The 16,672-nt window shown below is 41.2% G+C and overlaps 2 protein-coding genes across 2 annotated transcripts; one reads left to right on the forward strand and one right to left on the reverse strand.

Annotated features, from left to right (window-relative positions):
* The first annotated feature begins 235 nt into the window (after window positions 1-235).
* On the forward strand, window positions 236-10,714 carry acads (acyl-CoA dehydrogenase short chain). The gene is made up of 10 exons (XM_063477816.1): window positions 236-385; window positions 2,430-2,590; window positions 2,928-3,077; window positions 3,170-3,281; window positions 4,002-4,153; window positions 4,237-4,407; window positions 5,810-5,947; window positions 8,037-8,132; window positions 8,210-8,266; window positions 8,355-10,714. Exons 1-10 carry the CDS (start codon window positions 358-360, stop codon window positions 8,505-8,507), a joined length of 1,218 nt encoding a protein of 405 aa, XP_063333886.1. The 5' UTR covers window positions 236-357; the 3' UTR covers window positions 8,508-10,714.
* Window positions 10,715-12,699: 1,985 nt separating this feature from the next.
* cldn5b (claudin 5b) lies at window positions 12,700-14,144 on the reverse strand. The gene has a single exon (XM_063477817.1). It carries the CDS (start codon window positions 14,024-14,026, stop codon window positions 13,379-13,381), a length of 648 nt encoding a protein of 215 aa, XP_063333887.1. The 5' UTR covers window positions 14,027-14,144; the 3' UTR covers window positions 12,700-13,378.
* Window positions 14,145-16,672: the final 2,528 nt, after the last annotated feature.

Here is a 16,672-nt window from a genome sequence, read left to right on the forward strand (position 1 = left end):
GTGAAAGTTTTATTGCTTTATTTCAGTTTCTAAAACAGACTAATTTATATGGAAGACAATTTTTAAATTTTGTTTATTTTTATTTTTATTTATTTTTTGATTATTTGGTATGAGCGAATTCTTATCCACACTCCAAGGCACTTGGTGGCGGTAATGCACCACATCGTTGTTTGGCAATCACAAAAAAAAAAACGACAAAGAAGAAGAAGAAGAAGAAGAAGAAGAAGAAGGAAAAAGGGTTTCTTAGCGCTTCCCCCATTATAGCAGTAGTATCCGACGGTACGTGAATGCAGCAGTGGGCTTCATAACAGTGCTGTTGAACTTAAGGACTGTGCTTCGAGCAGAGAGGAAGGTAACATGGCTGCACTTTTCAAAGCAAGAAGAGGTAGGTACATTATGAAAGAAAAGACCGAACAATGAAGGACTTTCAGAAGAAAATTTACCTGTCACTAGAAGACGATATTTCTCTAATGTTAGCTGTGCACGAACGGCAATATCAAACCAAGTTAGCTTAGCCCAACATATAACCACTGGTCACACGTTTATGTTATGCCAAACATATCTGTTTCCACCATTGAACACTATATATGACACTATATATGGCAGTAAAAATCCACACGTTTGTCAGCTTTGAATAACTGATATAAAAGGCGACGTATCTTAGTGGTAAGCATGTTTGTTACTGTTAGCTCCTCGGCTAAAGGGTTACAAGTTAAAGTCGTCTAGCTGTGATCAATAACTCTAACAGCACCGACTTTTCGAGAGGAACTTCTGTGTTATCAGAGTCTGAGTGAGAGAGATTTCTTTCTGTCAGGATTTTTAGAAGTGTCAAACATGCGATGGTGAGCTCGACCTTTTACCTAAATAACGTGACGTTTACTGGTGAGCCGGTCTTCTTCCGGCTGCTCGCTGTAGGGGTCGCCACAGTGGATCGTCTGCCTACATCTCACCCTGTTCCAGAATCCTCCTCTGTCAGACCAACCCTCTGCATGTCCTCCTTCACTACATCCCTCCCTGAGAAATTCCTCTTTTCCTCCTGCCTCGCGGCTCCATCTTCAACATCCTCTGTCCAATGTATTCATGATACGCATGTCGAAAACCATCTCAGCCTTACCTCTTTAACTTTATCTCCACATTGCTCAACCTGTACGGTCCCTCTGATGTCCTCTTTTCTAAGCTGCTCACTCCCAATGAAGATTTGAACATCTTTAGATAAGTCTCATATCTTTGTGTCAGTGCCTCTGTCTCCAAACCATCCTTCTGTCACAAATCCCTGACACTGGTCTCCACCCACTCCACCCTGTTCACAGCACTGCATTAAAACAGAGTATGATTCTGTGATGGAAATCAATGCATGGCTCAAGAAGACGTCCAGAAATTGCTGTCTGTGAACACAGCTCACTGTGCTGTCCAAATGCAGAGAAGAAGCCTTTTATAAAAAGTGCTTATGGAACTGGCAGCTGCTGCACAGGTTTTAAACACGGAAGATGATGCTGAACCACATCCTGCATCTATTCCAACAGCATGGCCTCCCTGGAGTTCAGCCTTTCACCAACTAAAAACATTTGGATGTGAACATGAAACCAGAAATGGGACAAAGTAGACCCAGGACTACTGAGCAGCTAGAATCCTCTATCAGACAAGAAGTGGACAAAAGTCCAGCATCTGCTCTCCTGAGTTCACAGGAAAAAGAGGGGATGCAAAACAGTGGAAATATAATCCCATCCTAACTTTTTTTTGACAAAATTTCCACCAAATTCTGATGCATTAAATAAAATTGAATTGAACAGATGGAATTTGATGTGGCAGTAAGATACCTTCTTCATAATATGGGCATGTTTTAGCTCTTTTTCAGGCTGTTAAGACTGCAATGTTTCCAGAGCTGTATTATTGTGAGTCTGCTACAACAAGCACTGTTAATGCATCATAGCACTGATGAAATGTCAGTGTAGTTAATGAGCTTTGCACTTTCAGCTGTCCTTTGTCCTGACAGTTCACGTAATAGCATAGCAAGAAAACTGAACTTTATGAATCATTACACTTGTAATAATAACATGTCACATCTGGCTCGCCCGGGGTATGTTTGAAGGTGCAGCTGGGGCTCATTATTAAGTCTTACCATCAAACCAATTAATTAAAGGGTCACATGACTTTCGGAAAAAGTGCTTATGTAACTGCTGCTGGCCCTGAATGTCCTTCAAAGTTAGCAGGGTTCATCCTCTGGGGATCATGATGGTTTCTACACTCACTATGAAGTAATTTATTAACTGACTGCTGAATATCTTAACAGCTTTTGAGGGTTTTCAGTCTGAATCCAAGTGGCAAGTCGGATGATACTGTCACCTATAGCACACACCACAAGCATGACTAAATATTGATAAAGTTGATTTATTGAGTATTCAAAACCTTTTTCTTCTTCTCTTCCTCAGCTCTCAGCTCGTTTTTCACTGGTTGTCGAAGCCTGTCTCAGCTCGCAGAGTTACCAGAAACTCATCAGATACTCAGACAGACCTGCAGAGACTACGCTGACAGAGAGCTGTCCCCCATCGCTGCCAGACTAGACAAAGAGCATGTTTACCCCGCTAAACAGGTATCCACACAAAGCTGCACAGCGACTATTATTATAAGCACAAAATGTGTAGTTCATCATAAGTTTGTGTCTAAAGATACCAACACTTCAATTTTTTCTCGAATCCTGAAAGTTTTTGAGTTCATCTTTAACATCCATCTGTCCTGGTTCTTAGACTGTGAGTAGGCTGCACCAGGACCTGGAAGTTCATGAAATACACAACTTTTAAAATCACTATAAAACTGAGAAGTGGAAGAACTTTGGAATAATAAAGAATAATAATAGTGCGAGATAGTAATAGAGATTCAGTGCGTTGGTCAGTAAATGCATAGCTGTAAATATTCTTTTGGCCGTCCAGATTCAAGAACTGGGGGCAATGGGTGTGATGGCCATGGAAGTACCAGAGGAGCTGGGTGGAGCTGGGATGGACTACCTGGCGTACAGTCTGGCTATGGAAGAAATCAGTAGAGGCTGTGCCAGCACCGGAGTAGTGGTCTCTGTTAACAATGTGAGTACAATCTGTCAGCAAAGAGAGCCGAGCGTGAACATGGCTGTGTTTGTCTTCTGATTGCTGCCTGTTCTGTGTTATTTGGCCTATAGTCTCTGTACATTGGACCGATACTAAAGTTTGGTACAGAAGAGCAGAAAAAGCAGTGGATCCAGCCGTTCGCCACAGGAGAGAAGGTGGGCTGCTTTGCCCTCAGTGAGCCAGGTAAATGCGACCTGTCTGACACAAAAGTCTGCTTTAATTTTGAGTCGTGTAGTAGAAGAAAAACAGCCGCCTGCCACCAGGGCAGGCGGCTGTTTTGTGGCAGTCAAAGTCCAGATCTAAGTCCAATCGAGAATCCAATCGAGAATCTGTGGCAAGATCTGAAAACTGCTGTTCACAAACGCTGTCCATCTAATCTGACTGACCTGGAGCGGTTTTGCATTAGAAGAACGGGCAAGAATTTCAGTCTCTAGATGTGCAAAGCTGGTAGAGACATACCCTAAAAGACTGGCAGCTGTAATTGTAGCAAAAGGTGGTTCTACAAAGTATTGACTCAGGGGGCTGAATAATTACGCACACCCCACTTTGCAGTTATTTATTTGTAAAAAATGTTTGGAATCATGTATGATTTTCGTTCCACTTCTCACGTGTACACCACTTTGTATTGGTCTTTCACGTGGAATTCCAATAAAATTGATTCATGTTTGTGGCTGTAATGTGACAAAATGTGGAAAAGTTCAAGGGGGCCAAATACTTTTGCAAGCCACTGCATGCCTGTATATACTCAATTCATTCAGTTCAATTTTATTTGTATAACACCAATTCACAACAACAGCCGCTAATATATGTGGATGTGATATATGTTTAAGGGTTGTCTGGACACATTTTAGCACATATTTTTCTTTCTTTCATCAAACTAAAGTAATTGAATTAAAACTCCAGGCAATGGCAGTGATGCGGGTGCAGCCTCCACCATAGCACATCAGGAGGGAGATGAGTGGGTGCTGAACGGAACCAAAGCTTGGATCACCAACAGCTGGGATGCCTCTGCTGCCATTGTCTTTGCCACCACAGACAAGACACTGAAACACAAGGCATGACGCAGCACATTTCCACATTCTCACTGCAGAGATGATGTATACCTGTAATGATGGGGAATGCTGTTTCTATTCTGTAGGGAATCAGTGCTTTCCTTGTCCCCATGCCACACCCAGGGCTTTCTCTGGGGAAAAAGGAAGACAAATTGGGCATCAGGGCCTCATCCACTGCTAATATTATCCTGGAGGACTGCAGGATACCACTGGGATACATGCTGGGCCCACGTGGATCAGGATTCAAAATCGCCATGGTTAGCTCTGGATATTTTCTTTGTAGAGATGTAATGAAACAGACGATGATGCTTTTTTTTTTATGTGAAAGGCTGGTGGAGGCAGACTTTGCATTTTTAGAATTTCATTCAATCATTTTATTCAATCTTACTCGTGACTCACTCCATTTTGAGTCTTCCTCTTTTTCTCCTGCCTAGTAGCACATAACACGTGCATATAACAACTGGGAGACGTGTGTGTGTGTGTGTGTGTATATACTGTCATTACAGTGAGAACAAAGTTTATTTGGACATGACATACCATATGTATGTTGCGTAGCTAAGTTACTGCTAGCTTGTATTTCCACTAACATGTATTTGCTGGGAATCATGTTTGCAAACAAGATGGGTTCATTGTCCTGTAACAACAGGAAATGAAGGACAGGCTTTATTAGAAAATACTTGACATTTCCTGGCTACTGTTAGTTAATGTTAGCTTACCCACTTACACAGCATGGGTAGATGGCAAAACTTGGTCTACTTACTCACTAATGTTAGCAGCAAAATACTGACTGAAGCCACATCAGTGTTTTTTAAGTTACATTGTAATGTATTCAGATTTTAGCAAAAACCATTCAATACAGGTAATGGGCCCTCGGAGGGCTGCAGCTATCAAATATTTTGGTAATTGAGTAATCGATCTATGAATGGAGTAATTGGATAAGAAATACTTTTGCCTTATTAATCAGCAATGATAAATATTAAAAAGAGAAAAAAATACAGGTCTTTCAAAACAAACTGGTCATTGATTTCCATTTTAGAAATGGCAATGTTTTTTGTTTCATTCCTCATCTGATTCATTTGTCAGAAAAACAAACCCTTTGTGGTTATCCGCAATGTCAAATGTTATTTATTTATTTTATTTTTTTTAGAGAAAACATTTTCTTAAATGCAAAAATATATAAATGCTCTCAAGTAGTGTCAAAGCCAAATAAAATAAGGTAAATATACAATCTAAAATAAGGCATAAAGCATATCAACATTCTGGAGTTTGCCCTGTGTTTGGAAAGTTTTTGTGCCACTGAAAGCAAGACGTTATGATGGTATTATATTTTTAAGTATGAAAAATATTGGGTGTGGGTGAAATGCTTGCATTTGCATTTCCATGATGAAAGTGGCACGTGCAGAGACGTGCATTAAACGCAGCATCGAAACAAGATTTTTTCTTTTCCTTTTTTTTTAATAATCGAATTATTCAAAATACTTGATGGATCATTGGAGACCATTGTATATTTGGACATGGCTCCTTGACATGGTTTAATATAAAACAAGGTGAAGCCTTTTCTCTCCTGGCTCTTTCAGAATTGTGTGCATTGTTACAGTTTTCCCATTTTATACATGGGGGAGAAAAGTAACCGTAACCTCCCATCTTTGTGTTGCACAGCAAACGCTGGACAGCGGGAGGATCGGCATTGCAGCTCAGGCTCTCGGTATCGCTCAGGCTTCTCTGGAATGTGCTGCTGATTACGCACACAAACGAACTGCATTTGGAGCTCCCATTGGCAAGCTGCAAGCCATTCAGGTAACAGGAGAGTTATAACAACTGTTATTTTACTGTATTTAAAACCTTTCTAAGTGATGTTCACTTCTGTTGCTTGCCTGGATGTTGAGAAGTTTATCTTGGGACACATTTCCACACAAAGCCCTGATTTTAGCATGTAGCAGTTGTCTCTGAAAGAACATTTATTCGAGTTCACGGGAAGCCTTGATGTCACATGTTTCCTCTGACAGTAAGCTAAAAACACAAAGCTTTTTATTTTAAGATATTTAAAGTAAAGCCAGAAGTATATTTATACTGGAAGACCAGGTTGTACTCATCAACTTTAGATGCTCCATTTCTCATCTAATGTATCAGTCTCTGTTTCCACTGTGTTATGGATGGTGGGGGCTCATTTATAAGCCTTTTTTATATATGAGAAACATGTTGTTCGGAGCTTTATGATTCATATCTCATTCTTTATGGTTCAGGATGTAGTGTTTTATTTGAAAATATCTATACAAGTCTTTAGAGGGGAGTTGGAATTGTTCCTAAATGGCTTGAGCTTTGTTTTGTTAGATAATTGATTTATTGTATTAAGGAGATTTGTGCATTTAGCATATTAAAGGTAAACACAGGAACTCGTGCAGGTAATGATTGGAATAGACACAAAAGTCTAGGCAGAAGGTTCATCCTCACCACTTCGACCCTTCCAAATAAAGAGAGGAGCAGAATGTGTTATATCTTTCTTTATTTGTCTAATGACCTTAATATAATTGGCTTCAAATAATTGCTTGAATTTTGCTGTGAGTGTAATTCCTAGATACTTAAATCCTTGTCTGGGCCAATGGACGGAAACCCTTTCATTTAACTGTATAGGCCAGTCCCCAGATATTGTCATTGCCTCTGATTTATTTTCATTAATCTTGTATCCTGAGACATGTGTAGACATAGCATAAGTGTTGGAATGGAAAGAGGTGGGTTTATAATAAAAAGTAGAATATCATCAGCAAAAAGAGCTATCTTATGGGTTATTCCTTACATTTGTATATTACACTTTATGGCTTTGGCCAAGGGCTCAATACTAATGACACAAAGGATGGGTGATAAAGAATCCCCCTCCCTCATGCCGCTTTCTATCTTGAATAAATCAGAGCAGCATCCGTTAACCCTGACCCTTGAGCTAGGATCTTTATAGAGAGTGTTGATCCATGTAGCAAATGTTTCTCCAAATCCCATTGTTATCAGTGTTTGTTCCAGGAACACCCAATCCACTTGGTTGATCGCTGTCTCGGCATCCAAGATGAGAAACATTGAAGGCGTGTTGTCTCTTTCTCCTATTGAGTGTAAATTCTGAGCTTTCTTTTTACTAATGATACCTTGATGGCTGTTAAGGAATCCCGTTTGGTCACGTTTCACTAGTGGTTTTTTTGTTTTTGTTTTTTTAAATATATAATTTGGAGTTCTACAGGCTAGGATGGATGTTAAAATGTTGTAGTCTACACATAAGAGGCTTATTGGTCATTAACTTGTACAGTTTCTGGGGTCTTTTTCTTCTTTGTGCAAGAATGCAATAATTGCTTCTGACCATGATTTTGGAGTATCTCCTGAATTTAGTGCTTTATTTATTTAGTGTGAATTTAGTACACACAAACGCTGCACAAGGACTAGATGGGCATTTGCTTGTGATGCTGGGTAGCTAGTGAATCATTTGGGTTAGCAAGTAAGCTAGGATTAGCTAATATAAGTCAGACAAAGGTTTATCCAGTTTAGTTGCTTACACAAAGAAATCTTCCAGGGTTTTGAGGCAACTGTTGTTATTTGGCGCTATAGAAATAAAACAAATTTGAACTGAATTGAAAACAAATTCAGGGCAAAATTAGAAACTGCTTCAGTACAGTATTCTGCTGCTGCATTCAGATTGCAGGGTTAGAATGGTCCATCTAGTTTCTAGCAAGGCATAGCTAATAAAGTGGCGTGTGTGTGTGTGTGTGTGTGTGTGTGTGTGTGTGTGTGTGTGTGTGTGTGTGAGAGAGAGATACCTTCCTCCCATTCACTGCAGGGCATACAGTATATATGGTGCTTGGCAGTGTTGTGCTGAATGTAGTTTTCTTGATGTTTTTAATACATGTAGTTCAAACTGGCAGACATGGCTGTGGCAATAGAGGGCGCTCGACTGCTCACCTGGAAGGCTGCGCTTCTTCGAGACTCAAAGAAAGCATTCACTAAGGTACTGTCACCGCTGAGTTAAGGTTTGCATTTGACAGAGAATATCAGACATCACTGTTGGCTTTTCTTCTCCTGCAGGAAGCTGCAATGGCCAAACTAGCAGCGTCTGAAGCTGCAACGTTCTGCTCACACCAGGTAACAAAGCAGTAGTAATGCAGAGTCAAGAAATGAACACATACAGACCCTTCTTATTGTCATATATTCTTTTTGCACTTCAAATCAGGCGATCCAAGTTCTGGGTGGGATGGGTTATGTGACAGACATGCCTGCTGAGAGGCACTACCGTGACGCCCGCATCACGGAGATCTACGAAGGGACCAGCGAGATCCAGAGACTGGTGATCGCTGGCCAGCTGCTGAAAGAATACCAGTTATAAATGGACTGCTATCACTGTCTGTCTACCTCTGATGTGTGATCAGTCAGGCAGACTCCACCTCATCCTTTAAGACAAAGAGGCCTTTCTCATCATACTTGACAGCATTGAAACAACTTTGAAGCCAGTTAGATTGGAGATGACACTTTTCAGGGTATTTTATGCCGTCATTGCTGAAGGAAAAACGGGAACCAGTTCAAATCCACTAATCTGCCCACCTAGCCTGACCTAAGCGTCAGTTCACCCACATTTAAAAGAAGGCTGAAAACACACTCGTATCCAATGATAAAAATAGATCTTCTTCCTAAGTGATTTTAGGATATGAACCACCACAGAGAACCTCATCAAAGCTGCTAAAGGACAGCACTCCCCACCACAGTCAAAAAACAACTGGGGATCTCTTTTGGATATGAATGCAGTTCCAGAGACTTGGAGAATCCATGCCAAGAAGCATCAAATCTCAAACAGACCTGAAATATAGAAAACTTTGAGCTTCAAATTTCAGGAACAGAAATGTGGCATTGTAGAGTGGTTTACAAATGCAAATAAAAGTATGAAAATTGCAAAACACTAAAAATTACAAAATAATTGGTGAAATGAAAATGAATAAAGGCAGAGTGTGTTCCAAAAGTATTTTGCTTATAAAGGTTCCTCACTGAGAGATGTGACCCAGAAGTATCTGTGTGGCGGTCATAATACTAAGGTCATGTACATAATAATACAAATACTAAGGAAATGAGCTTCTATGCTTCCTTTATTGCTTCCATCTGACTGCTCATTAAAACAATTAAAGGCAATCAAATAAGCCATAAACATGGAGGAGGAAACAAGTTCCACTGGATTGCAGCAGGAAAATATAAGAAAATAAGATGCATTCTATTTTATAGGCAATCACCTGACGTCGCAGGGTGAACCGCTGTAATTTCGATACAAAGATGCAGCCAGTTCACTTTAGTGAAAAGCAGCATTCTGCTTAGAGCAGGGAGAGGTGTAGCGACCAGAATAATCCAGTGTGACCTCATGTTTAATACGAGTGCCTCTTTGAAAACAGCCGTCCCTGTCACTGTATTGCTGTGCCATGTGTGTGAAGTAGCTGTGACACACTGGTACTTTTATTTGTCACAGACTTTTTCATTCACATTTGCGTGACTCGATTAAAAATTCTCCTGAATGTCAAATTCATACAAATACATCTACCGTATGACCGGCCACAAAAATTCTCCTGTTTACAACTGTCAGCCACAAACAGACACTGAGTCTCTTTATTAAACCCAGCAGATTTTTAACGCGTAAAGAAGGCTTTCGTTTGCCGTAGATATTAGTCTGGCACTAAATCTTCCTCCTCCTTGAAATTGCCAACCTTTGTAATCGTGGGATATTTTTCACAGGCTGTTCTGGTTTATTTGACATCCATAAACAACAGTGTTCAAACACATTGTGGCCATGTAAGGTGCGCATTTTGTAGTCTATCTTCTGCATATTGTAGTTTCAACATAGCGGACATTCGTCGTCACACCGATGAGGAGAAACAAGTGAAAGGCTGTTCCAATTCTCAGCTCACCACGCTTCACTTTTCCTAAGTCCTTAGCAATTTTCCTACCTTTAAAAAAAGGAAAAGTAGTAGGAAGGAAGAGAGGTTGGGAATAGGAAAAGGAAGGTACTTTTTGAACACACCCAGAGCGTATTATGTGTTTTGTACGTGTTTGCAACCCTTTTGAGACATATTTCTCTTCCCATACATGACGACCTTTATTTTCATTAGTTACTATTGGACTTGTCACAGTGTGGGTTGGTGCTATGAGCAAACACTGTGTAATGAAACCCTCTGGGATCATGAATATTACCCACCTTTGATGGTGTGTCATACATGAACTGGAGGACAAATGACTCTTTTTTTTGTGCCTCCTATGAGGAGGTTAAGCCACCAGTGGGCGACAGAGTGCCTTCATCTGTGGCTCATTAATTACTGATTGAGTCATCAATCACTGCACTATAATCACAGACACAAGATCAGCGAACTCCCACTTGCTGACTACAGTTTTGTCAAGATAATAAAGGGTTGAAGGTGGTCACTTTTTTTGATTTATATGTGAATGTTAGAGGTTGTGTAATAAAATCCTGTGTATCTGCCTCACATACCTCCTGTGCCTCAGTGACTTGTACATATTTTATCGTAACGCATAGTGTGCAGATGTTGATAATAAAGAATTGCTGATGCCATAAAAATGATCTGTGAGTGAATGAAAACTGTAAATTTTGTCCCGTCACATAAAAGACGTCAGCAACAATTCTCCGGTAGGCTGTGGGGTTTACATGATGCTCAGTTGGTACCAAGGGTACAAAACTGCAACTACTGCCAAAAACTTCCACTCTAAAAGTGAATCAGTCCCTGCAGACTCTCATGTTAGTATGTCCAACTTTAAAATTGAAGCTTCATAGCTCAAAAAAGAATTGGATCGCAGACAGTTTCAGTTTTTAAATTACTCATATTAAAGTTTGAAGTCAGTCATAATTGTGATCTAGAAGTTATCATGGAGCACAGTGTCCCTGTTTCTTTACGACAGGCCTATGAAACTAATAAATGAAGTCACAGTAGTGATGGAGGACGTGCTAGGGACAGCATGAGATGGAGACAGATGATCTGCTGTGGCAACTGCTAAAGGGAGCAGCTGGAAGACAAAGAGGACAGGGCTCCATCTTTTATATACAGTTCACATAAACATGCAAAACATTCATGACTGTCTTTGCTCTCTTGGGCTATCGTGAATGCTTTCTGAATACTGAATAATTAGTAGATCAGTGGCAACATGTTGATTGTGTGCTGAGCTTAGTCCCAGTGTTATCCATGTTTTAGAATGATGTATAGTTGGAAGCACTGGGAATGCAGGAGAATAGTGTTCTTGCCTTGTCATATCCAGCTTTTATATCATTTGGATAGAATTCTGGCTTTAATGTGCTTAGACATGTGTTTAATCAAATAGTTCTTTTTTCAGGTAATTACATTCAGTTGTCAGGGTTTTTTTTTTTTTGTTGATCTTTGAAATTCTCAGCTAACTCCAAGTTTGCACCATTGATCTTCTAGACTTTGTTGTCTAAACACACATATAGTATTTACAGTGTACTGGGTTTGGCTGCATTCTCTTTAAGCTACACTAAAACCCACACAGGCTTCTTTTTGAAAAGTGGAAGTTGTTGTTCCACTTGCTTGGAATCTCAGTCAAAGGGGAAATGTTCGTGTGATTGGCCATGTACTCTGTGTGTGTGTGTGTGTGTGTGTGCTGTGCGGGGTTGCTGTCCTGATGGTGTTTGTGTGCATGTTTTCCTTTTCTGTTTATGCACATGAGGGCACTAATTGCTCCACTCTCCCAGATCTAGGCCAAGCTTCCTGTGGCTGGAGTTGCACCCTTTTGATTGCACAGACCCTAATGATGTGCTGGGTGCACTGTTCAAATGGCTCTCCCACGTACCACTCTGTTAGGGTGTAAGAACCAGGAATCTGATTATTTGTCATCATTTTTCTATTTTTAGTTTCCTTTACAGACAAACCTGCTGATGACACTGTCACACCTACAGAAGGTCAGAAGACCTTTATAAAAGAAGTGAAGCTCATGGTAATATCAGAGAGTGTGGACCATCATGTTAGTACAGTGACAGCAACAGTCTAGATCTTTTTAAAGCACCCACTGAGATGCCTAAACCAATAGCCAGTAAACATCCCATCCCGGGTTAGGCTGCTCTGTGACGGAAAAGGCTGGCTTTGTTATACTCGAGATTCTAGATTGGTTTGTTGGTCCAAATGGGAAACAAAAGACATTAAAGGCTGTGAGTGCTGAAACTGTGAGTGCTTCAGTGAGAGGGTGTGGTGGCTCTCTTGTGCTGTGGAGGGTATTTTGCTTGTGTGCTTTGGGTTCTCTTGTCCCCCCGAGAAGGAAGCAACACCTTGTATTGGATTTTTCTTCAATGCCTCACCATCTGTTCGCTCTTTCAATGTGTTTTCCCTACAGGATAAAATTAGAATAGCTAGCAAATATTCTTATAAAACATATTGAGTGTAGTTAGGTGGGGGAGAAAACTGTTGCACCATCTTGTGTTCCAAAGTGGTATTACACGAACACACATCCTGGTCCTAGTTCAGCTTCATTTCTCTTCATTACTCTTATTTTGGACAGAAATCGGAAGCACTTGTTTTGTCACATTATTTTGATCACTTTATTATGAAAGGTTTTAATTCGCTTTTAAATCACAGCCACTTACAAAACGGACCTTAGAATTTTCTGCAACTGAAATAGTTCATATATTTTCCACACGATTTTTTGATAACAGCAGGCAAATGCGTAGTGATTGATTGACCGAGATATAAATAGTAAAAGCAGACAAGTGTTTTTTTCTTCTTTATTAGAAAAAGTACTCTAAAAAATACCTGAAGACATAATGAGAAATGCAAACTGGTTTGAATCATTGCCAACCCTGCGAAATCTCACAAGCATCGAAATAAGTCCACTGACTGAGAGAGGAAGAAGAAAATATATTTACACTGAAGCCGTTCAGAGGCCGAGGCTCAGCACTCAGCCTCAGCAGCCACATGGCTATTAAAAGCTCCTGGCAACACATTCAACATCTTTTCAATCGTAAACTGCGTTTCTCAGGAGTGAACTGCTGACTACTTCCGCTATTGGAAAAATACTACACAATATTCAGAGCAGTAACTCGCATATGTGACACGATCGTGCTCCGGAGTTACAGTTACAGCCGCATTAAGCGTCAAATGAGCGCCCTCAGTACGTCACATGAGTATGTATAGAGGCACCGCATCTTTCAGAGATTCTGGCAAAACTGCTACAAATCAAAGTGTCCTGTATACAATGTCTTCTAGTTTACACATACAGGTTCTTGTTGAACTCCCCGTTCACTGCGATCGTCTTGGTTGGAGTGTATTTCATGGAATTTGCGCCCCTGACCGTCTGGGAGAAGGAGCAGCACAGCAGGGTCCCACCGAGCAGCAGCAGCGCGGCGCCCGCCCAGCCCACATAGATTGCCGCTCCGATCTCTCTCTTCTTGGAGGAAGGGATGTTGGGGTTGTTGAAGTCCAGTATGATGCGATGGGCCATCCAGCAGAGCGGGACGAGCACGAAGAGTCCGCTGATGATGTAGATCACCCCCCCTGCTTGAACCACTCTCGCCTTTATCGTCTCATCCCTGATGCAGTTGGTGCACTGCGCTCCGGCCACCGTGACCGCTAGGGCGACGATCCCCAGGACTGCGGAGATGACCGTCAGGGCGCGCGCCGTCTGATGATCCTGCTCGAGAGCCAGCATGGAGTCATGCACTTTGCACTGCATCTGGCCGGTACTCTGCACCACGCAGGACATCCACAGTCCCTCCCAGAGTGTCTGAGCCACCAGGATGTTGGAATCGATGAAGGCGCTCACCCTCCACATGGGCAGCCCGCAGGCGACCATCGCCAGCAGAGAGCCCGTGACGCACTGCGCCAAGCCCAGGACCTCCAAGCAAGCAGTGAGCATGGCTTCTTGCAGCTCTTCTGATGTTGTTTGTGTGGGAGGAGAAGTGAGGGAGTCTTCTGGTTGCTGACTGCTCTCTACTGTCCTGTCCTGACGCCTTTTACAGTGTGCGCTCTCAGGCTGCTCTTTTATCACGCTGCTGCTCAGCCTCCTGAAAAAACAGAAGCCACAAACTTTGAGCCAATCAGCTGCGAATGCATCTTTGTCTCGGCCAATTATAAGCGTGCATCAACAGGCACGCTCCTGTGGGCAGCGAGTTCAGTCTGTGGGATGACTTGAACACTAGAACCCACATATTGATAGAAATATGCAAATATATTTAATACAACATCTTCACGAATGACTTGTATGATAACTCGTATGTGTTAATTGAAGGTCTGAATTTGTTCACAAAATTCAGACCTTAGGCTAAAAGTTAGGCTAAAGTTTGGATTGAGCAGTTTAAAATTTTGAAATCTGTTGATTCTCTCAAAGTGAACCAAACCTGCCAGTTAAATGACTGAAATGCTTACCCTGGATTCCAATTTTGTCTTTCCTCAAACGCCCTCAGTGAAGTCAAGATTTTAAAATTGACAGTTTCCACCCCATACTTTGACTTCAGTGCCATTAAATGAAGACAGATGTCTTCAATATATTTATATATTTATGTACCTCACTGCAATTATTATTTTTAATTGCATTATATTGGCTTCACCAATAAAAACCTTTTGCTTTGCATAGGACTGACCTTCATACACTCACCACTTTATTAGATACAGCTGCTACTAATACAAATATCAAATTCCCCATGGTAGTGAGTTAATGGATTTAGTCATAACTACCGGCTGAAGTTCAAAGTGAGCGTCAGAGAAAGTCCTTGCCTCTAATTGGCTATCCCTGTTCTAAACATGGATATACTCAATCTCTTTAGCAGTCAAATGTGGTCTTAAAAATGATCCCTGAGTTTGCTGTACATTTTACCAAGTATCTTTGTAAATACATCATTCTTCCTACTCTACAAAGATCTTTTTACTTCTAAAATATGAAGCCCAGAAGCAAAGCAGAGACCGTTATTATGTTAAATGTTTGAACCAGTACACACCCAGGGTTGATTCGTCTTTATCAGCTTCTTAATGGAAAAACAGAAGTTAACATACCCTGTGTGTGTGTGTGTGTGTGTGTGTGTGTGTGTGTGTGTGTGTGTGTGTGTGTGTGTGTGTGTGTGTGTGTGTGTGTGTGTTTACTGTAGAGAAAATGATGCATGCTGATAGAAGCTGGACCACACCTATAGTAATTACTCTACCACCAGTGGGGTCCCAGAACATCAGTGTTTTAGGTTTTAGTTGTGCCGACGTCCCACTGTAGACAGAAGAGGAGCAGTGCTATTAGGGAGTGGAGGGGGGTAAGAAGGGCTGATTCACTCATTTGTATGCCACACAGTAAATAAACACAAACGGGGTGGAGGTAGGAAAGAGGCATTGTAATAAAGACCTTCTACAAAGCTCCAAACCACTAAAATAGTGACTAACATGCTGTAGGGATTGCTGAGCTTCGTTGAATCAGATTGGACAGTTAATCTCTTAACATACATCAGGGGCTTGGGGTGAGATTGAGTGTAGCTTTAGCCATGCGTTAAGTGGGCAAACTGTGTGATACATTTTGGTTGGGGGGTTTTATTTTTCAGGAGAAATGTTCTATAACGAGGAAGGAACCAAATACTAATCCTAACCTTAATAGGTCACCTGGCAGAGGTTAAGCAGTTTCCAGATTCCAGCAGTTAAATCTTTTTGTCTCTACCAGCTGTAGTACCGTTACAGACGGGCTCAACCAGAACAGCAGTAAATCTGAGCTAAACTGAGGGAGATTAATACGTGGGCAAGATGAAAACAGTCAAACAGAAAATGTTTGCTCTTACTGAAAACGCGATGGCCAATTCATGATCACGTTTTCAGATTAAGGGCAGAGGTAGCAGGTGCTACTCCAGCTTGGACGTCAGCATGCTGACAAATGACCCTCCTCAGGAAAAACATAATCAGCTCTCAGCCTGGGAAACTCATTACCTGAAGAGCTGTTTTCTCTCTCACACACATACACACACACACATGCATATAAAGGAGAAGAGTCATGATGTCACGTAGTAGGTGAGTAGGTCACGAAAATTGGGTTCCTGTTGGCTCAACAACACGATAGCAACCACTGCTCTAATCAAAACTCTGACTGTTGTCACTGCCAGCAGAAAGAATAGTTATTGAAAAAACTGTGTGTGTGTGTGTGTTTGTGTACATAATGTGTGTAAAATGCACGTGTGTCCTCAGAAAGCCAGATGCTTCCTCCTTCTTTCTGTGTTTACAACCACACAGAAATACTTCCAGTGGGCATAATTCCTGATGAATAAACACTGAGGTCTACTTTCAGTGAATAAAATCATATTTTGTGAAGAATAGTCCAACATAAGAAATATAAATAAGACCAAAGATGCCAGGAGACACCGAGGCCACTTAATTGGACTCTGATGATCACAACTCAGGTTACCTGACTGTATTTTTCTGCACTCCTCTTCTTTCTGATCTATTGAATTCAGCTTAGCATAGCTAAGTATAGCTCTGCATATTTCCACTTCCTTTCACTGCACTGGACTCAGCTCAACCTAATTTCAGCCCCAGCTCCACT

The sequence above is a fragment of the Pelmatolapia mariae genome, linkage group LG7, assembly GCF_036321145.2.
Source record: "Pelmatolapia mariae isolate MD_Pm_ZW linkage group LG7, Pm_UMD_F_2, whole genome shotgun sequence".
NCBI classification, from domain to species: domain Eukaryota; kingdom Metazoa; phylum Chordata; class Actinopteri; order Cichliformes; family Cichlidae; genus Pelmatolapia; species Pelmatolapia mariae.